General features: G+C 38.7%; 1 protein-coding gene across 1 annotated transcript in view; it reads right to left on the minus strand.

The window, feature by feature from the left end:
• Positions 1-18,495, minus strand: part of Rad23b (RAD23 homolog B, nucleotide excision repair protein) — a 43,047-nt gene extending 24,552 nt beyond the window's left edge. The window contains exons 1-3 of the mRNA XM_003470914.5: positions 18,058-18,495; positions 4,711-4,792; positions 2,533-2,612 (exon numbers count right to left, since the gene is read on the minus strand). Of these exons, the coding sequence (XP_003470962.1) occupies positions 2,533-2,612; positions 4,711-4,792; positions 18,058-18,123 (228 nt within the window). The 5' untranslated portion in view covers positions 18,124-18,495. The remainder of the gene's footprint in view (positions 1-2,532; positions 2,613-4,710; positions 4,793-18,057) is intronic.
• Between the last annotated feature and the right edge of the window lie 3,731 nt (positions 18,496-22,226).

Consider the following 22,226-nt stretch of genomic DNA (forward strand, 5'->3'; position numbering starts at 1 on the left):
CAACCACAGGAGCCTTATTTCCTTTCTAATAGTTGGTCTGTTTTATTAACTTCAAAATAAAACAAGCGTGAATATTATCAGAATTCTGTGTAATGTAAGTATCTACTCCTCAAAGACTTGCATCTATTGAGGTCTTTTCTGCTTATTTCATATATTCTCAATCAAGGTTACTGTAATACAAAAGGATTATGTCAGCAGTAACAAAACATATCCTGATACATGACTATACATCTACCCTATACCCTATTTAATGTGCATGAAACTAGCAAGAAGAAAGTATTATTCAGCTTTGAAGGGAATGAAATTATGATATCTACTAAAACACAGATGAATCTCGGAGACACTATAAGTGAAATAAGCCAGCCCCAAAAGGACAGTTACTGTAAAAGTTGATTTCCACTATGAATCTAGAGTGAAGGGAGATAGAAAGCAGAATGACAGCTGCTCTAGCATAACAGAAGAAGAATAAGTTAGTGCTTAGTGAAGGTAGAGCCTCAATTTGGGGTAAAGGAAGTGGTGGGGCTAGAGACCGCACACCTGATGCTTAAATAACAACAAAATCATTTTGGCTCTTACTTGATTAAAAAAATTTCAAGTTGAACACATATAAACTGTTTAGTTGCTTTTTATTCCTCAGTTTATAGCAAGTAAAATTTTCTATTACTATGAATTATTCTGTGATTTTGAAAATAAAATCCTCACATTTATTCCCCTTTTGGCCTTGGATAAACTGTTTCAATTACCGTTCCAAGTAACACTGCTTGGTATGTTTGTCAACTCCTGCAACCAACTTATTCGGCTTAATTCTTAGTTTTAAATTAATGGTAATTAAGAGGGTGGAAACTTAATCTGACCATGGAGTTAAAAGGTGAGGCTTACGTGATTAGGCTATTGTTACCAAGTCACAAGGGTAGAACTCTTGTGACTGAATTCTGATTACAAGGTGACCAGAGACCACACACGAATGGAATATACAAATACACACGTGCTCCCCCTCAGAAGTGTTGCCGCTAAGAGAACCTGAACCACAGTTTGAATTTCCAGCTTCCAAAACTCCAAGCTATTGAACCTCTTTTTTTTTATAAAGTAGCTATCTCAGGTGTTTCACTGTAAAGTAAAGTTACTTATTGATAACACTGTTCCTTCCTATTATATGACAACTGAATACTAAAAATTAAGGTCACAAGTAGCAGAACTTCTGTATTTGTCTTAACTCTCCACTGCATGATTATGGATCAAACAACTATTTAAATAAGCAAGTAAATTTAATTTTAAACAAACAAGTTAATTTTTTTCTTTTGTCTTTTTTGAGACGCTATGTATCTCAAAATGCAGTTCAGGCTGGCCTTGAGCTCACTTTGTAGCCCAGGCTGGTCTCGAACTCCCAAAGATCCTCCCACCTCAACCTCCCAAGTGCTGGGATTACAGGCGTGAGCCACCATGCCCGGCAAGATAATTCTTAGTTTTAAATTAATGGTAAGTAAGAGGGTGGAAACAACCTGACCATGGAGTTTAAATACTGTTTATAAGAAAAAGAGGTTCAATAGCTTGAAGTTTTGGAAGCTGGAAATTCAAACAGTATTTAATAGTCTTTCAAAGAACCCATGGTCATTTTCTGAAGAAAAATTTCACTTTTATAAATAATCCAAACTGGGTATGGTGACACACCTATATCCCATTACATGGGAGGCTGAGGTAGGAGGATTACCCTGAGTTTGAGGCTACCAGGGACTATGTGAGTTTAAAACCAGCCTGTACTACATAGTATCTCAAACAAACAACAACAAAAAAAAATCCAAAAAAGGGAAAAGAAATCCCCAAAAACAAAAATCCCAAATAACTTTAGTCCAATAAATCACAAAAAATGTTCTCATTCAAATTTCTTCATAAAAATCATTCCATTGTTTCTTTTTTTCTACTTTTCAAAAATTTCATTTCTTTGCGAAGAAATCTCACTGAAATAATGTGTTTACATTTCATGCCTTTTCTACCTGAAGTTTGCCAGGTTTAGTAAATATCAAACCCCTTTAAAGCACCCTTATTAAAATGTATAGAATAAAAGATGCTAAGTGTGACTTTTTTTTTTTGTCTTTTTCGTTTTTATCGGTACCAGGGATCGAACTCATGACTGCCTGCTTGCAAGGCAGGCGCTTATGCCGCTGAGCTAAATCCCCAGCCCCCTAAGTGTGACTTTTTTAAAAAAATGTTTGGGCTCAAATCCAGGGCTTCCAGTCAGTGGGCTACATCCCTGGTCCTGTTAATCATATTTTTAAAATTATGCAGTATTTAACTATAGTAGCAAAACCAATTTTAACAAGAGTTTTTAGTATTTCAATTGTTTTAGTTTAAATAAAAATTATAAATGAAATTATCAATTAAATGGTTGATGCAAGATAAGCTTAAAAACACCTTTAACAGCAGTGAAGTACACCATTTTACAGATATATAAACTGTGCCTGTTATGCGGAATTTGGATCATTAATTTTTTTAAAACTCACATGTGTGAAGACACAGAATGAGGCTGAAACTTACTTTAGTCACCATAACCACCACAAAGTTTTTCTCATCAATTTTATATTCTTTGAGAGCAGTGTCATCATTGAGGATTTTACCTAAGTCAGAGGAAGACAATGTTAATTTAAGGCATCATAATCTTTACCTTACACATAAATGAAATCAAAACAATTTTCTATTAATTTATCATCAATGTTAACTCTATTATTCTCCCAAGTAAAACATTGACCAGTCAGCCAAATAAAGACAAACTAAATGGCAACACATCAATTAAGAATAAATACTTGATTACAAGATGCCAAATATATCTCCTGTAAATACAATATCAAGCAAAAAAATTAAAAAAAATTTTTTTGAGACAGGGTCTGTGTAGTTCAAGCTGGCCTCAAACTTGCTTATGTAGTACAGTCTGGTCTCGAATTTACAGTACTCTTCTTCCCTCAGCCTCTTGATTGTGGAATTACAGGTGTGTGACACCATGGCTGGCTTAGTATCAAGCAATCTTTAAAAATATATTCGTTATATAAAAGACTTGCTGGGCAAGGACACATGAAATAGATCTTGAGAAAGTGAAGCTCTTAAAAGAAAGAAAATCCAATATTGTGACTGCCCAGATAGGCCTTGGGAAATAACCTACATTCTTTCCTGATAGAAGGGAATAGCAACAAACTTCCGAGTTTCCTGAAATATCAGATACTAGACTAATTAGCAGTATTCCAATGCTATGACAGCCAGACACTACAAAAACATTTCTAAAAGTAGGATGGTATACAGGAAAAGGGAAGATGGTATAGAACTCAGTAAAGCATAGGCAGGGTACCTAAGATTGTAGTCAGCTGAAGGCCAGGATAATAGTAATCTGATACCTTGGAGTATCAGTAAACTGATTCCTGGAATTCAGCTTTCCTTTGTTTGCCCCCAGGACTAGGGTTGGAACCTAGGACCTCAAACATGGTAGGCAAGTACTCTACCACTGAGCTATATCCCCAGCATTTAGTTTTCCATTATTATTATTATTACTATTATTTAGTCTTTTTGAGACAGTCTCACTATGCAGTCCAGGTGATCCTCCTGTTTATAATCCCAAGTGCTGGCATTATAGGCGTGCACCACCACGTCCATCTAGTTTTCCGTCTTTAAAAACTTTATTTGCACCACAAATTAGGAACATTAACCAGAAAGCAGAGTCCCTACTTGTATGTAAGAATTAAAGAACAGGTTGCAGGTACCATAAATTGTATTTTTATGCCTGCTTCATTAAGATTCTGAATCCTGACCCATAAAAATAGTGGGCTTTAGATCATGGAGCTAGCACCTTCTCTAACCTGCCTCATTTAGAGAAGTACTACAAAATCTCTGATCTAGAAAAAGACAGGAACTTGCAGGCAATTAAAGACTCACCTTGGTATCTACAACAACAGTACCTAGTACTCTTTTGAAGAACAAAGAGAATTTTCTCTATTAAATTTTGACATCGAATTGATTTTTGAACAAGTTTTTCCTGGTTACCAGTGAAGATAATAAAATTTGCAATTTTCTGTTCTCATCATTAGCTGTGTTGTAATGGATCATCTTTTTTTTATTCATTTCTAAGAAAGCTTTATCTTTAATCCTTTCCCTCATCCTTATCATATATTTATAATGCCTCTCAACAGAAGACTTTCTATATAATTTAATTTTAGTGGTTTCTTTAAAAATAGATATTTGGCACTTGAAATGTTGAAGCAGGATGGCTGCTGTAGTTTGGAGGCCAGCCCAGGCTGCATCGTGAATTCAAGGCCAGCATGAACTACTACATAGTGAGACCCTGTTTCAAAGTGGGGGGGGGGGGGAGAGGCACTAAATTTGATTTTAAGTACATTAATAAACAAAATCACTATATGGTCCCAATTCATTAGATTAATAAAACCAAGAAACTCAGTTGCATTAAAAACACAAAAGCTAGTTATATGAAGATTACAAAAGAATATAAAACAACATTCAATGGAAAAATAAGGGCAAATGTGACTAAAGAGAAGATGGAATATTAACCTCATATTCCAATGACTACTCTTCACTGCTTTTACCTACACAATGTTTATGAAAGAATCAATTAAAAAAAGAATCAACTTGAATATACTGTAATTTATAACATAACATTTCTAAAGCTCAAAATTTATGTCACCATAAGCAAGACACAGCAAATTTAGTTCATACCTGCATAAATTAATTTTTGACCTGCTACTGGGAAGGCATCTTTCCCTTTTTCAGATTCAATCTTCTCTTTCAGTGCTTTCACCTATAGAAAAAATTTAAGATTTTTTTTTTCAGAAAAAGTCTAAACCCAAAATAATCCGAACTCTGGAGTAAATTAATGGAAGACAAATTTTAATACAATTATTGGTGCTTCTGAAAACCTGAAGATCATTTCTTTCAAATTATTCCAAAAAGACTCATCATAAACTCTTATTGACAAGCAAAATCCTAACATCACCACACATATATATACTTTAAGTTGATTCAATGACTTAAAGTTTTCCATATTAAAAGGTCCTATTTCCCATGAGGTTACTTAAATTCTCAAAATCTAACAAAACAAAGCTTTGCAACCTAAGATGTAAGAAATAGTCTGACCTATAGTAGGAAGAGTGTTTCAACATTAAAGGCTAAACGTGAATGTTAAAAGGCAAATGATTGACAGGTGCTTCCAAAGCTTAGCCAAGACTGAAAACCACTGGTCTGATTACATAAAAAGTATCCTGGCTTCTCCTTCCATCAGTCTCACCCAAATAAGGGACTCACTTTTAGGGCTTCTTCAACTCTGTTAACATTATGTGACAAATAGGCCCATTCTAAGAATTCACAAAATGAGTCTAGTTAAGTTCTTAAACTGACAAGAAAAGGTGTCTTAGGAGTAAAAAAGGCAAGGAGCTACCTTATCTCACATAAATGGAGCCACATTACCTGAAGGTACAAGAATCACAGGGGAAATTCCATTGCCTTCAATTCTCCAGAATAATGAAAATTATCTAAATTGACTACCCCAAGCTTTACATGAAAAACCACTTGACAGGAATATAAAGACAGTTTCTTTTGCACAATTAAAAAGTGATAGAATCAATTTCCAAAATAAGGAATCTTCATTCAGCTTCAAATATATTAACATATAAAATTCCACACAATCTGAAAAACTCTGGGTCCAGTGGAAATGTCCTGCACTCCAATTTTACAGATGAGGGAATATAGAGGACAAATCACCTGCTCCCATCACACTACTTCTCAATGGTAGCTGGAAACCCAAATCATCCTTGGCTCCAAATTTTAGAGCATTTGGTAAATACCACAAGTCAAGGTAAATACCTTGCCATGGAAAAGTTGATCTTCCTAAAATGAGTCGTAGCATCACTGCTATCTTATATTCCCCAGGATCACAGAACTTTCCACATACTATTTCCCACTGTTTCAAATGAAACGTAGTACATACGTATTTTTAAAGAAAACTCAGAAAGTCATCTCAGCGACTGTTCATTCAGGATATAAACTATGTTTCCCTCCAATATACTGTATTGTTTTCCTATTAGTAAAACGGTAAGCCAGGCACAGCTCAGAATTAAAAACAAAATACAGAAAGCTCACAACTTCAACAACTGTTGATTCAGCCTTGCCTTAATACCCTATCTAGGGAACCCCAAGGTAAACAAATCACCATCTTTCCTCAGAGGCTTTATGAACAGAATCCAGTCATGTTATATTAAGCCAAATACTAGATTTGCAAAAATATTTAAAACTCTGTTAATTTCTTCACTGTTTTATTGTCACTTTGGCAAAAATTTTTCACAAAATATTAATTAGAATGTTTAATAAATTTTAAAATTAGCATTTAAGTGCTCTTAATTTTAATCTCTAATAAGGTAATTATCAATAATTATAAGCACATAAACAAGTTAGAGTCCTCTACTAATTTTTAAGTGAAAAGGAGTCTTGACACCAGAAAGTTTGAGAACACTTATATTACATTACATGCTAAATGACTTGCCCAAAGTCAATTAAATGATGGCAGAGCACTGCCAAAGGCTCCAGGTGGTGGTGAATAGCACATTTCCTCTTTCCACTGTTCTTGTTTATAGAGATCAGAAAAGAGACGCAGTACTTTCAAGTGTGATTACTTGGTGAAAAAAATAAAACTTCAGACAACATCTTACTGTGAGTAAACCCAACTCTCAGAACAGTAGAGTAGTTATTCAACTATCATGCTGAATGTATAAATGAATATAACATACATTCATTAAAGAAAAATATATTTGAAACAAGTAAAAAAAACTGCAGGAATCTCATTTTTGACAAGTTGGAATGAGGCAATTAAGACAGACTTAATTAAATATAATCATCTATTTAGAGAATATACTTTTATTTCCAGTATCAACATAATATTTATTTAAAGCATTTAGGTAACAAAGACTATTTGATACTTCAAAAAATCTAAATAAAGCTGGGGGTGGTAGCACATGCCTGTAATCCCAGCACTCAAGCAGGGGAATCTGTGCAAGTTCCGGACCAGCCTCAATTTTTTTGAGACTGAAACCTTACGTCAAAAAAATAAATAAATTAAATAAAAACAAACAAAACAAAACAAAACAAACAAAAAAACCTACACCCAAAACTGAACCAAACAAACAACCCCCCACTTAAATAACAAGCATTAGTTTTGTTAGTGAAAAAGAGATGAGGCAGCAAGAAAAAAAATCCCCATAAATTAAGAAAAATAAGGATCAAACCGAAAAGAAAGAAATGCCCTTCTCGTTTAGTATTAAATAACTTTTGTTTCAAAGATTCAAACCTGGAATTAAAGAATACTAAGAACCTAATAATGACAATTCTGTAACCTCATGAGTTGGTTAAAGTAATCACAGACCAATCCTAAGAATGTTCATTATTTAATAAGCCAAGCTACAACTTAAGTAGGAAAAAACAAGGTAAACAAAAAGAAAACGGAAATCAATTAAGGAAAAAAGGTCCAAAAGAAAATGAACAAAAGACAGGGTCAGGTAACACACAATTATATAGTCAATAAACCGAAAAGTTCAATCATATTAATAAGCAAAAGCAAATTTTGATGTCACATATATCATTAATTCAATATACAGTAAGACCAGAAAAGGTTGTTTGAACAATTTGGAGTTTGACATTCTCAGAATTGCAGTATCAGAAGATTAAAACTTGGAGTAACATACCAAAATATCTCATAAATTTTAAAGGGAAGCATTCAAAACAATATCACATCTGGTAAATTATCGAAATAAGTGAACTAGATTTTCAGACAGATTCAATAACATGTCCAAAATTTTGGCAATGTTCTTTCACTGTGACATGAAAATAAACTTTAGTTCCAACAGGCTGAATTTTATCACCCAAAAAACTGTTTTACCTTTGAAACGATGTGACCAGTCAATCTCATATTCCTACCAGCTCTCAGCAACTGTTCACTACACTTCATGCTGAACCTCCTGTTATTCTGTTCCAATGTCTCTACTGTACTTTCAACTTACCCTACTGCTATACTCTCCTTACATCACCGTGGTTCCTTCTATTACTTTCTTTCTCATCTTATACCTTCTCCTGTGTTTCTGCAACTCTGTTTAGGCAAAATTCTTTACTTGGGCCAACATGACTCAACTTTGGTCAGTATCTAAGCACTGCAGTGCTTCATTTAGCTGACAAATCTCCACCTTTTACCTAAATGATGATCTATTTGCATTTATATGCAGATTTGTGCTACAGAAGAAATGAAAAGGTACATGGTACTCAGTCCTCTGTTCCACTGCTTAGCCCTCTTTTTCAAACATGAATATCAATACTTTTTATTTCTGTAGATGTTTACATTCTATTTTATGTAAAACACAGGATATAAAGGGCAAACATTTTCTAATCCCTAGTCTCCTCCTATTAGGCTCAAGTATTCTTGAAAAAATTTTAAAACATACATTGTCTCCATTTACTTGTAACCATACACCTATTACTTAAAAGTGCCCAATACAGCACTGATAAAGAAACAAGGACTTTATTCTCATTTTTCTGATCATTTCCTCTAGTAGGGCCTACTCTTACAATTCAATTACACTACTTCCATCAACACCACTGAATTCTGTACTATCTCAATTATTAGACACTTAATAAACCTTTCCTATCTTACACATCTGACAGAGCTCACTTGACCCTTTTTATGCAAATACATCTGTATTTGCTGCCCAGGTCTCTTCGGACCTTCACCTATGCCTTTCTCTACTGGACACCTCCAGTGGCTATCCCACGAGTGGTGTCCCACTCGTGATGTATTTGTATAAAGTATTTCTAAGACTAGTTTGATGAACTCTTTCTTAACCCAACCAAATTGAGTGTCTATTAGAACAGCTTAGAAAAATGTACATCAGGCTAGACTCAAATTTATGATCCTCTTGCCCTAGCCTGTTGAGTGCTGGGATTACAGATTATATAGTACTTTTTATAAAATATCTAGGACTTTGGACTTCTGGAAGAACATGGCTGATAGATAGCAGCAGCTACGGAGGCTCTCTGAGATACCCGCTTAAAATCCAGGAATGGTGCGGTACGGAGTCCTCAGCAAGGGGAGATACACCCTGCCGATCCAGGAATGAACTAATCTAAGAGAAACCAACTAGAAATCCAATCCTGGTGCTATAGCAGGAACAGATAAAAATCTCAGCGCGGGAAGCTAGAACCCGCACCACCGGAAGCCGCGATCTGCTGCGTCCAAATCTGCTGGCAGGGAGAGAGCCGTGCAAAAGCTCTGAGAGTGGGAATCGGCGAATGGAGTTGAGAGTAGGACTGGCAGGGAGCCCTACATCGACTTGCAGTAAGTGAGCGGAACGGGGACCCTTTCATAGAGTAGGAGGCTCCAGCAAAGGACGTATTGGGACTGGGCAGACTTGCTGGAACAGGACACTGCAGTGACATTAGTTGCATATTCCCCTCTCAAGCGGGATTGGTGGGGACTGCCTGGCCTTGCATGACGCCGCTAAGACCCAGTAGGCTAGCCCAAACCAGGTCCCAGCGCCTGGAGATGCACCCTAGCGGTGAAGCCTTCGGTAGGTTGACCTGGAGGGGCGGGCCTAGCAGAGGCTGCCCAGGTCTGTGTCTCCCAAGTACACTGCAGTGGGTGGGAACACCTAGCCGGCACAATTCAAACAAACTGTAATCGAAAAAGAGAAAAAAATTGGGCCTCCTACATTCGCTTGTATGGAAGGAACAAAAAGCATGGGAAGAAGAAGCAACAAGAAAGGGTCCTCAATCCCCAATCCTGGGAACACTGATCCAGGAAAGAGAAATGCAAAGGAAGACAGAAAACATGCAATATCAGACACGGCACCAGTAGACATAAAGCGATATCTCCAGAGCCTCATAGACAAGTTTAAAAATGAAATATTTAACGAAATAAAGCAAGATATAAGTAGAATAGTTAGAGAAATGCTAAGCACTGCCCAAGAGAAAACAGATGGTAGAATGGAAGAACAGAAAAAAAGGGCAGAATTGTTTGATGGAGAAAATAGAGAAAACATAGAATACGTGAAGCAGGTTCAAAGAGATTACCAGGAAACTAAAAACTCTACTGAAAGCTGGCATAACAGCTTGAAAGAAACTAAGGATAGATTATCTGAATTGGAGGGCAGATTTGTAATTTGGGAGCATGAAATGAAAAACTTCTTAAAAATAACAAGAAAACAAACAGCAATAATACAAAGGCTAGAAGACGATAAGAGGATCTATAACTTAAAGAATTAAGAACATAAAAGAAGTAGGGACACAAACAAATGGACTACAAAAGCTTTTCACAGAAATAATCCAAGAGAATTTCCCTAATTTAGCAAAAGGTAAAGATACTCAGATATGTGAGGCATACAGGATCCCAGCCACCTACAACCCAAACAGAGCTACACCCAGGCATATAAGAATCAAAATTCCAGAAATCCAATATAAGAACAGAATACTAAAAGCCGTCAGAGACAAGAAACAGATCACTTACAAGGGAACACCCATCAGAATTACAGCAGACTTCTCGGCACAAACCATCAAATCACGAAGAGCGTGGGGGGAAATAATTCAAGCTTTGAGAGATAACAACCTCCAGCCAAGATTGATATATCCTGCACAACTGTCCCTAGAAATTGATGGAAAAACAAGGCGCTTCCAGGATAAAGAGGAACTAAGGAAATTTGCAACCACCAATTCAACTCTACAGAGATTACTGCAGGATATTCTAAAAAAGGAAAATACCAAGACTTCAGAAACAGTGGCAGAGAGGCCACAATGAATGGAGCAGAAAGCGAAATGAAGAAGACAAACTGACAACAAATGACAGAAAAAGAGCTCAACAGAAATGAGGCAGACAAGACTGGATGGTAGGAACAGCTATTTTGGAGAAAACAAGACATCATAATAGCTAGTGCTGATTTAATATCATCTTGCCTTGAAGTCCCATCAAGCTTTTGTTCTTCTGTCTCCATCGGTCTTAACAGGTTGTATCTTATTGGATTTTATTATATGTGATAATATAAGCAAAAATTTTATAGACAAGCAGATTATACAGAAACCATTGTTCATTTTCTGATAGTTGGTTCTAAATACCCTGTAATACTGTCATTCTCTTGAATGGTTTTACATTGTCTTGATATGTTTGGTGCTACAATATATGAAGTTATACTCAAAGATTTCACGGAAAGAGACACTATGGTAACTACTTTTATGTCAGGATATCTTGTGGTGAAACACTATTTTGCTTATATGGTTATGCTTTGACCTGCGCTGTTTTGTTGTTATGCCTTCTTTTATCTAAATCTCCTTTTTTAAAAAATTATTTACTTTTTTATTTTTATCTTTTTAATTAAGGGAAAAATAAAAAAAGCAGGATACATTATTGTAACCTACTTTGATTTCCTATTAACTTGATTTGAAACCCTGTATAGCCCTCACCATCTTGCTTTCACTGATTTTCCTCTGTTCTGCTTTGCTTGATAGTACCAAGTTCGAAAGTATAGGCAAAACTGTGAAGACAATAAGACTCATTATGACGCCCATTCCGGTTGACTATTATCTTCTTTTAAAGTCCTGTAATGTCTCCAATGTTTTGATTTTATTCTTTACTGTTTTGTTCAATTTTATTATAACTGATGATATAGGCAATTCTTTTTAAGATAGCAAGAGGCAGTATGGTAACCATTGTTGATCACCTAGTATTTTGTTTTTACATTATCTATTATGTCCATCCTTTTGATTTGACTGTCTCTGTTCTGTTATGTCACATTTGGTTTTACTCTCTTCAAAAAAAAATAGTAAGAAATGTGGGAGTAATAAAACCCAAAATGTGTAATTGTCATTGTACAAAAGCAAGGAAAAGAAAGTGCTCTAAAGGATATAACTGCATATATATTTAAGTGTATAAGATAGATAACCATATTACTGAGTTTTGTTGGATCATTGAACAAAACCGTTTCCAGTCTCATTGTTTGAAAGTCCACTTTATATGCTTTAATTTTGTAACATGAACAACTATTTCTAAGATAACAATATGTAATCTATTAACTAGTGATTTCCTGTTTATTTTTTCTGAAATTCTGTATAACTTGTACCCTTTTTCTGTTTTTTTTTTTCTTTTTCTCCTTAAATAAAAAAAAAAATGTATCTAGGACTTCAACTTATTGATTAGGTTAATAGCTGAAGCCATAGAACTCAGCACTTAATGTCAGTGTATCTTTCTTTATTTTGTAATCGTGTTGTTTCTCAATACTGTTATAACTATGTGCATAGTAAAAAGAAATCTGTAAGCTTTGTAGCCCTGAAGTAGAAGGCTGCATGAACAGGTAACATGTGCTGTGTGCTTGCCAGGGACTGCTATACTAAGATCTCACAATACAGTCAGTGATGTGCATTCCACTCTGAAGACTTGATTGACCAAGACAACATACTGCAACAAGGATTTTTTCATGTCATTATTCCCTAAACAATATACTATAGCCATTACTTATATAGCATTATATCATCATATCATATACTGGAGGACATGAATAGGTTATATGTAAACACTAAGGCATTTCATATAAGAGACTTGAGTGTGAGGATTTTTGTTCCAGGGGAACGTCCTAAAACCAAGTGCCTATGTATACAAGGAATGACTGTGATTAATTATTTTAATCTACACTACAGCTCCATGACACTAAAGCCTCCAAGACAGCTCTCAATGACCAATGACTCCTGTCACACTGAACTATGGATAGTCACAATTAAAAAAGATCAGGCAAAGAACAAGAATTGTCAAAGCCAAAGAACATGGCTTCCACGGAATGATTTACATATAAAAGCTTTGCTCTTAAGATCACTCTTTGGGAGACACTGGGGCAAAAAACATCGCCAAGTTAGGAGAAGACTCAAGCAGCCTGGCAGAGGGCTATGTATGTGGGGAGGAGTGATGCTGCTAATCAATGCCAAGTTGCTACTCATGTAAGGAACTCACTTTTGTTTTTTGTTTGGTACCAAGGATTGAACTCATGACCTCAGGCTTGCCAGGTAAGTGCTTATGCCACTGAGCAAAATCCCCGGCCCCAAAGAATTCACTCTTAAAGGGACTCCTCCAGTCACAGGAGCTTCCAGCCCTTAATGAAACTTTAGAAGTAATGAAACTCAGAATAAGACCCACCATTAGCCGAATCCCTGACTCACAAAAATTAAGAAATGTTTATTGTTTTGTTTTAAATTTTTTTGTCCTTTTTGAGACAGAGTCTCTCTATGTATGCAGTTAGGCTAGCCTTGAGCTCACTTTGAAGCCCAGGCTGGTCTTGCAGTGATCCTCTTGCTTCAGCTTCCAGAGTGCTGGGATTACAGGTGTGCACCACCATGTCTGGCTCAATGTTTATTGTCTTACACTACCCAGTTTAGAGGTAATTTGTCACACAGTAATAGGTAACTAGTACATGGGTAGGTAAAATGACCCTTATTTTATAATGGGGAGACTAAAGCACATGAAATGAAAGGTTAGTAAGTACACAGCCTTTGGAGGCAGGCTGACTGAGTATGAATCCTTGCCACTTACTCAGATGAGTATCACTATTTGTGAGAAACAAATATTAATACTTCTGAGTACTGATTCAGATATTTTTAAGGTAATCTGTCTTTGATCCATAAATTTCATGCTTACATAGTATGTGCACTATGCCACTGTCCTAAAAACTGAAACAAATCTAAACATACACGAAAGTGAACTGGTAGTTACTGCATGGATATTCATTTGAATACTATCCAGTACTAATAAATGTGTGAAATACATAAGAGAAGCCAGTGGTTAAAGAATTACCATTTAAAAAAATAGCAGTGTTGGGGCTGGGGATTTAGTTCAGCGGCATAAGTGCCTGCCTTGCAAGCAGGCAGTCATGAGTTCGATCCCTGGTACCAATAAAAACGAAAAAGACAAAAAAAAAAAAAAAAAAAGCAGTGTAGTTGTGTTTATGCATTATGTGTAAATACATATTTTTAAAAAGAATTTGAGAGATAAAGTCTACAGGGGTTATTTAACTAAAGGCTATATTTTCCACTTTTTAACTTTATTTACTACAGTAAACCAGACTATTTAACTTAAAAGAAAACTAGTATTTAAAAGAAAAAATTTTCATTGTACCTTCCTGCACCTGCATCAATACTACAGCTATACCAGAATGTACTACGGTTCTGGGACTAGGTACTGAAAAAACCTGCCAGACTTCTCAAGTAGTGCCATGAATTAAAATCAACACTATGGCTATTTCCATGTTGCTATCTCCACCCCTGATTTCTCTCTGTAATCCAGACTCATAACATGTATCACCTTCACCTGAATGTGTATTAACCATCTTAAACCCAAAACTTGAGTAACTATCCCAAACCGTAATACTGCTCCTTTTTCAACTTTTCACATCTCAGGAAAGAACTCAAGTATTCCACAAAATTTACAAAACCAAGCTCCAGGTGTTATCTTTGAGTCAATTTCTCTCCAATCTATCAAAAGAAAAAAAAATATCTCTCAGAAACAAATCCTAATTCCACCTCCACATTCACCACTCTGGTCCAAATTGCAATTGCTTAAAATTATTGTACTAGCCTCATAATTAACTGGTCTCCTTGCATTCCTTTTTGCCCTCCCTATTATCCATTCTCTACATACCATCAAAGTAATCTTTCTTTAAAAAGAAAGAAAGAAAGAAAAATCACAAATGAAATAGCTCTCCCTTGCTTACACAGGCTTCCATTTTTATCTTTAGAAACTTAGTGCTTTGGTCATGTGTTTATAATAATCTCTTCATTCACCTCAGCAACTGAAATGTTTTTTGTTTGTTTCCCAAAACAAGTTGTTAAAGGTCTTTGCCCTCCTAGACTGTTACCAAAAACACTCCTCATCTGAGTGCTTATCATTCATCTCGAACGTCACCTTTATAAAAACTGCTGTGACTAGTCAATTTAAAAAGAGCAACCCAGGAAAGCACTATCACATCAGCTTGCCCTACTGAGTTTTCCTCGTATCACATACCATTACCTAGTTATTTAAATTTGTTCTTTTTACTGTCTTAGCTCACTAAATGAACAATGACAGTATAACCATCTAATAAGTACTCAACAAATAATTTGTTAAATTAATCGACATGCAAGCATACTTCATTGAAGGATATTCACCAAAGAATGCATTTGAAACATTCTTATTAAATGTTTACTGTGTGCCTGGCACCTAAAGAGCAAAAGTCTAGCAGAAGTCAGACACAGGAATGCTTGTCTGTAATCACACTTAGTCTGAAGAGCCTGAGCAGGATCACAAGTTTAAGTTAGGCTCTACCCAATTTAGGAAGACCCTATCTCAAAAAAAAAAAAAAAAAAAAAAAAAAAGAAGGGACTGTATCTAGCATGACTTTATTATGGAAAAATACAATAAACACTAACAAATCATTCATAAATGATGGCTAACATTCTATATACAGAATACTAAAGCAGCAAGCAGTCTTAGCTTACCATCCTATCTGTTTCTTATTTTAGATCTATTTGCTAATGTTAATGTCCCTGGTTACACAGTATCACTACCAATTAGAAATAGCACACTTAAGACTCACACATTATTAATATGTTCTTTCTTTTTCTACTGGAATTCTAAAGCACTGTAAAAATAATATATATTAATCAAAACTCAAGTAAGGTCTGGAGTGTAACTCAGTGGCAGGCAGAGCAATTCTGGTCTGCAAGTGACACCGGCTCAATCCAGACCACCACAACGCCCCCCTCCCAAAAAAACAAACCCAAAAACCCAAGACATTGGTTTGAAAAACGTTTTTACAGTATATTTATGTTAAAACACTATAACAAACTATATTTACATAAATGGCTAACAAAAAAAGACACTGAGCTTACTGAAAACATGCAATACAATATTTTAACGCTTTGTGTAGTTAACAATTGATACAAATAAAACACTGGTTGTAAGACAATGTGTGAACAGACTGAAGAACTACATAAATCTTACAGAGCATAAATATTCCAGTTCCATGTGGAGTATGCATAACTTCAATAAACCTACATATTTACACAAAATAGTCTTTAAGTTTCCATAACTTGGGGTCTTTTGTTTTTGGTACTGGGGACTGAACTCAAGACCTGACATTTGCCAGGCAGGCACTGTGTCACTGAGCTGTATCCCTGGCCCAAATTTCCATAATTTGAGTTAGGCTCAAATTTTAGAATTCAATATTATAAGTTAATAAAGTTACATGGGACCAATATTTATTACCACAAAGAATCAAAGTCAAAGTAGTATTTTCATGTCGTTTTGTCTAAAATCATTGAGCCAACTGCATTTTAACTTTCATCCTTCAACTTACAATACACTCAGCAGCAAAAGAACAGCCAAGAATTTGACTCTATTAGTAATATCTGTCCACAGGGTGTTGATAATCACATCTGAAGACCGAAAAGTTCATACAAAATCTATACCTTCTTTTAAAAAATTTACAACATAAACTACGTCTACAATAATTTATTTATTTTGGCACTAGGAATTGAACTCAAAACCTCACGTTTACTAGACAGGCGCTGTGCCACATCCCCGGCCCGGTCTACTAATAATTCACTATTTTGATTATCAAAATCACTTTGTGCTGGGCCGGGATTTAGCTTAGTGGTTTAAGCGCCTGCAAGTGCCAGGTCGTGAGTTCGATCTCTGGTTAACCACCCCATCACTTTTTGCTACAATCTTGGAAAGGGTAGAAATTCTCCACTTCTCAAGCAAATAAAGATGATCAAACCCGATGGGTAAACACATTGCATTTTCACTCTAAGTTAGCCAACTCATTAAATAACTGACCTCATTTATAGATCACCAACCGATATTTAATCCTCACATCTCTACAAGTATTATTCCTATTCTAGAAGATACATCAGAGTAATTTTCCTAAGGCTGAGTAAATCACGTCACAGAGCTACAAGAGGAACTGAGGTCAAGTTTAACACTAGAACTCCTGATCTGCATTCAAAACAGAAATCAACTATTTTTCAAAATACAGATGGGCAGTAAGTTCTTGATTCAAACTTAGCATAATGTAAATCTTAACGGCATATAAGCATCACAACTTCAAAGCATAAGTCACATTGCAGGTATCTTCTAAATTCTTGGTATAAAGTCGTGTTAACGTCAACTAGCTTTTCTTTTTCCAGTCAGAAATACAGAAAAGCTGAGTATCAGAATTTACCAGGTAGAAGAAATTTAAAGATTCTACATTTTTTTCCCCCTTGAAGTGCTTCTCCTAGAGTTGGGAGAAGGTGCATGGTTCCAAGACTTCTAAGACAAGAGGACCCGCTAAATCTGGGGCTGAATTTGCATGCGGATTTGAAGGGCTCTAATGCAAAATCTTCACCACCTAAGAGGCCTGGGGTGTAATTTACATGTAGGTGCGCGTTCGGTGGCCGCAGGACCATCTTAAACCGATTCGAGACAAATGCAAGTAAAGGTTAACCACTCTAAGAAAATGGGGGCAAATAACTCCTTTTCCCCACCCCTCATCTCTCGTTAGGCTGCCGACGGAAACTAATACTTTTTTTTTTAAGACTCATCATCTCGGGTTACCAACTGCTAGACCTTAACGCCTGACCAGGTCCTCGAAGCAGCAGTGGCGACGCCTACATCTCCCTCCCCCACCTGTTCAACACCCCAGAAAGCCAGGCTCCCCGGTCGCGGCTGCCCAGCCTCCCCTCCCCCTCCGGCCGACACCATGCGCTCCCGGCCGGCCGAGGCCCTAGTGCCTGCGGGCGTGTGCTCCTCCACGCCACCTGCCTTTTGGCCTTCGGGGTTCGGCCACTGCTAACTCATTCTCGGGTCACCAGGCCACAGCGTCTCGAGGGAGTCCGCCTGCTCCTCGCCTGCGGGCCCAAACGCCTCGGGGTCCCGCACTCGCGCCCTCTGGATCCCTAGGCGCCCCGGTTGCGGCCAGCGCGTCGGCCCCAAGTCCAGGCCCCTCGCTCCCCGCACGCGTCCGCCCCGTCCCCGCATACCGTCTCCTCCGGGTCAATGTCGATCTTGAAAGTCTGTTGCTGGAGGGTCTTCAGGGTGACCTGCATGGTGCCGTTTCAGCGCCGCGGCCGGGCCTGCGCCGGGTGCTGGCCGCTGGGCGGGGTCTGTGGCCTGGCCGGCCCGGGGTCGCCCGCGCTCCTCGCGCGCTCGGAGGGAAGGCGGTGGGGGCGGGGGCTTGTCACATTCGCCCCACCGAGCGGCCTGTCCCCCAGCCCGCGCTCCGGGCCGCGCCGCTGCGCTCGCGACTGCGGCCTTCCCGCGGAGCTCGGGTTGCCGTACTTCCGCACCCACCAGCCGCTGAGTCCGCGGGAGGGGAAGGGGCCTCTGCGAGGCCGGCAGAGAATCCGCTACCTCACCACAGGATGGTGGCCGCCATCATCGTGACTCGCCGAGACGTACCCCCTCCCCCACCAGAAAAACCTGGGGGTTGGGGCCGGACTAGCGAAGCGCGCAAGCGCAGGGTGCGGCGAGGATGTGCGCAGGCGCGCGGGTTACTCCGGCCTGGGATTGGGGCGGGGCGCTTGGAGATTCCGGAATGTTGGTGGCCGGAATGGGACGTGCGCAGGCGCACACCGCTGGCGTCAGCGGCGCTCGCGGCTGTTTGGTAGGGTTTGCTGCCCGCGTCGCTCTCCGCCCGCGGCCTCCCTGTCTGCTTTCAGGGAGCTGTGCGTGTTGCGCAATTTGTATCTAGCGGAGCGCTACGTGGAGACCCGAGTGAGTGGATGCAGAGCCTGCGGCGGGGGGAGCTGCAGGGGCACAGTGTGTATGAAAGGCTCACAGTAACCACAGTCGTCTGCTGATTTATTGATCCTGGGGCACAGACTGCTGCGCGGGCCTGCCTGGGTTCAACTTTTGTGTTTTCTCGCTGGCCTTGAAACCTTGGGCCTACACCGAAGAACAGATTTAAAACGGAGTTCAAGTTATGTCACTGCCCTGGGCAGAGCTGGCCAGTGGTTCCCCAAGTCGCCTGGAGGAAAAGTCATAGTTTCTTCAGACTACAGCCATCAGCCCCGTTCGCTCCTCTCTGCTTTGCCTTGCCCTGTTCCGGCGTGGGTTTTTTGGTCTAAATGCCCCGCAAGGCCTTTGCTTTACACTTAAAACTGGGGCTCGTTCTGATTTGATTTTTTTTTCTTTTTGAGACAAGGCCTTTCTATGCAGTTCAGGCTGGCCCTGAGCTCACTTTCTGCTTCTAATTAATCTTTGCTCGGATGTCACCTTTTCAGTGACATCTGCAGTTTTGTTATCCTGCTGTATTTTTTCTATAGAGTTTAATCATCCATGTACTATATAATGTTTATATTTATTATGTGTATCGTCTTTCTCTTTTTAAGCCACAGTCTGAAGCTGCACGAAGGCATAAATTTCACTTTGTTTACCTGTACCCTGCACCCAAGAAACATGTCTGGCATATTGCAGGCACTCAATACATGTTAGGTGAATAAGCTGCCGTTTTCTTAAAAGTAAAGTGGAGATAATGTCACTCAGCTTATTGATCATTAGAGGAGGAAGGGTAATAAATGCATATTATGCAAAATCTTAGCACCAGGAGCATAGCGAACAATCTATAAGCGGTTGGCTATTTGTAGTGTGCCCATTTATAGGTGAGGAAACTGAAGCACAGAAATGTTGAGTAACATGTGTGGAGTCACCCAACTAGTATGTGACGGAGCCAGAGTTTGAACTCAGCCAGAAAAACTGGAGCTAGTTTTTCTGGATGCCTCTTAATAACATATTTGACTTCAAAGTGTTAAAGTGTAAAACAATTATAGTCAAGTCATTCATTAACTATGTGACTAATGCAGATCATCTCCCTCGAGCAGCATGCTTAGGACTACAGTACTTGGTTTTCCATGGATTTAGAAGCTTGGGAATGAATTCTTTCATGAAACTTTCCCTGACCAGTTTCCCTCTCCACTGGGCAGGCATTTTCCTTTTCACATCACATATCTCCCCATGCCATCATGGAATAACTGATTCGTTTCCTTCCTGTATTTCTAGTTTTAATCACAGGTGATCTCATCTTGGCCCTTATTTTAAAATACTTGCAGCCTGGACCTCTCCCCTTAGATATAAAATTAGCTCGCTGCCTGTTCCAGCTTGTGTTTAGAAGTACCTCCAGATCCTCATGTGCTCATAGGTGAAGGTTTCAGAGGTGGCTGGATCTAGGGTGTATGAATGTGGATTAAGGGTGTGTGAATCTGGATTAAGGTTAATTAGTCACTGACTGGTTTAGTATAGATTTGGGTGTGGGTAATGGGAAGGTTCTCCTTGGATGTGAGTGGTACCATCCAAAAGGTTTGTGATCTGGATAGGGTAAAAAGGAATTGGAAGCTTGCTGCCTTCTGCCTGTCACGCTTTGAACTGTTTCCCCTCTGATGCCTGCCTGCCATGATACCCTGCCTTGGAGCCAGCAGACTGTGGGCTGAAGCCTCTACAAACTAAGCTGAAATAAACCTTTCCTCCTTTCACTTGTGGGTGTCCAGTATTTTGTCTCAGCAGCAAGAAACGTAGCTAAGACACTACCTAACCATTGTTTTCATTTAAAGCATAGCAAACTTGGGCTGGGGATTTAGCTCAGCGGCATAAGCGCCTGCCTTGCAAGCAGGCAGTTGTGAGTTTGATCCCCAGTACCAATAAAAAGGAAAAAGACAAAAAAAAAAAAAAAAAAAAAGCATAGCAAATCTTTGAAAAGTAACATGACCAGATGTAACAGCTGACTTTCCCATGATTTTGCCTTCCACCTGCAAACTGCTTCTCTTCCATTTTCCACTGTCTTATTTGATGGTGTCACCACCTACCAAGGTATTCAGGCAGGCCAAAGCTTTGTCTTCATTCCTAGGTCACTATCTTTCCTCATTTTAACCTGCTAAACCACTTCATCTAGTGTATTATCACATCCCATCGATTTTATTTCCCAATGTATATCCCTAAATCATCCATTTTTCACAATTTTTACTTCTATAACCATAGGCTAAGTCATCATCCTTCACCTGCTTTGCGGCTGATCTTTCAACCTCTAGCCCTACCCTAATGTCCCCAGCACTCAGAGTGGGCTTTTTAAACCATAACCCATTAATGCCACATCTGTGTTTAGTACCTGTGTTGGGTTTCTGTCATAATACCTGAGATACAAGGAGTAAAGATTTACTTTGGCTCATGGTTACAGAAGTTTCATTTCATGGTTGCTTGTCCGTATTGTTTTGGGCTTGTGGCAGGGCAGTATGTCAGGGCGGGGGAGGCAGGAGGACATGGTGGTAGAGCTGCTTACTTCGTAGGGAATGGGAAAGACAGTAGGAAGGGACCAGGGACCCCGTGTCACCCTCACAGGCATGCTTTTAGAGATATACAAGTATATAGTTGGCCAAATAGTTGTGACAACAGGTTTTAAGTGACTATTAGGATATTCACCCAATGTTTTCTAAAGTACAGTACAATGTTAGATAAAATTGGTTTGTGTGTATGTGTGTTGTTTTGTTTTACCTTTTAGAAAAGCTACATGCCAGACACACTGATTCCTGATCTAGTGAAACAAGTTGGATAGACCACGTGTAAGTTGTAAAGCGTGAACCTGGAGTCTCACAGTTCACTCCTAGATAACAAGACCTCTCCCCTGTACCATAACAAAGGCCACCAACATGCCGTGTGTGTTCCAGTGTGTCACACCTCCCTTCTACAGTTATTAGGCAAGACAAAATGCTGAGAGGGAGTCACTGACACCAAGTGCTTGGTAACAAGCCAAACCGTTTTGCTTGTATCTTTGGAAACTGGTCAGATGGTTCAGGGAAGATGATGAGTAACAGGAGAGACAGCTGCTGCTGGCCTAGAAAACAGGAAGTGTTTCAGTCCATTACTATAATGAGATATCTGAGGCTGGGTAAGTTTATAAATAAAAGGGGCTTAGGGCTAGGGATATAGTCAGTGGCCTAAGTGCCTGCTTGGCAAGTACAAGGTCCTGAGTTTGATTCCTGGTATAAAAAGAAAGGAAGGAAGGAAGAAAAGGTTTATTTTGGCTGGTGGTTCTGGAGGTGAAAGGTTTAGGGACCTTAACTGGTGACTGCTTTTACTAATAGAGTCTGAAGCATTGTGTGGCAAAAGATAGAGTTCTCATCTCCCACATAAAGTCAATCATAATGACCTTATCAAATCTTGA

This window comes from Cavia porcellus, unplaced genomic scaffold (assembly GCF_034190915.1).
Source record: "Cavia porcellus strain 051 isolate PalLab524CR breed Dunkin Hartley unplaced genomic scaffold, mCavPor4.1 scaffold_1, whole genome shotgun sequence".
Lineage (NCBI taxonomy): Eukaryota > Metazoa > Chordata > Mammalia > Rodentia > Caviidae > Cavia > Cavia porcellus.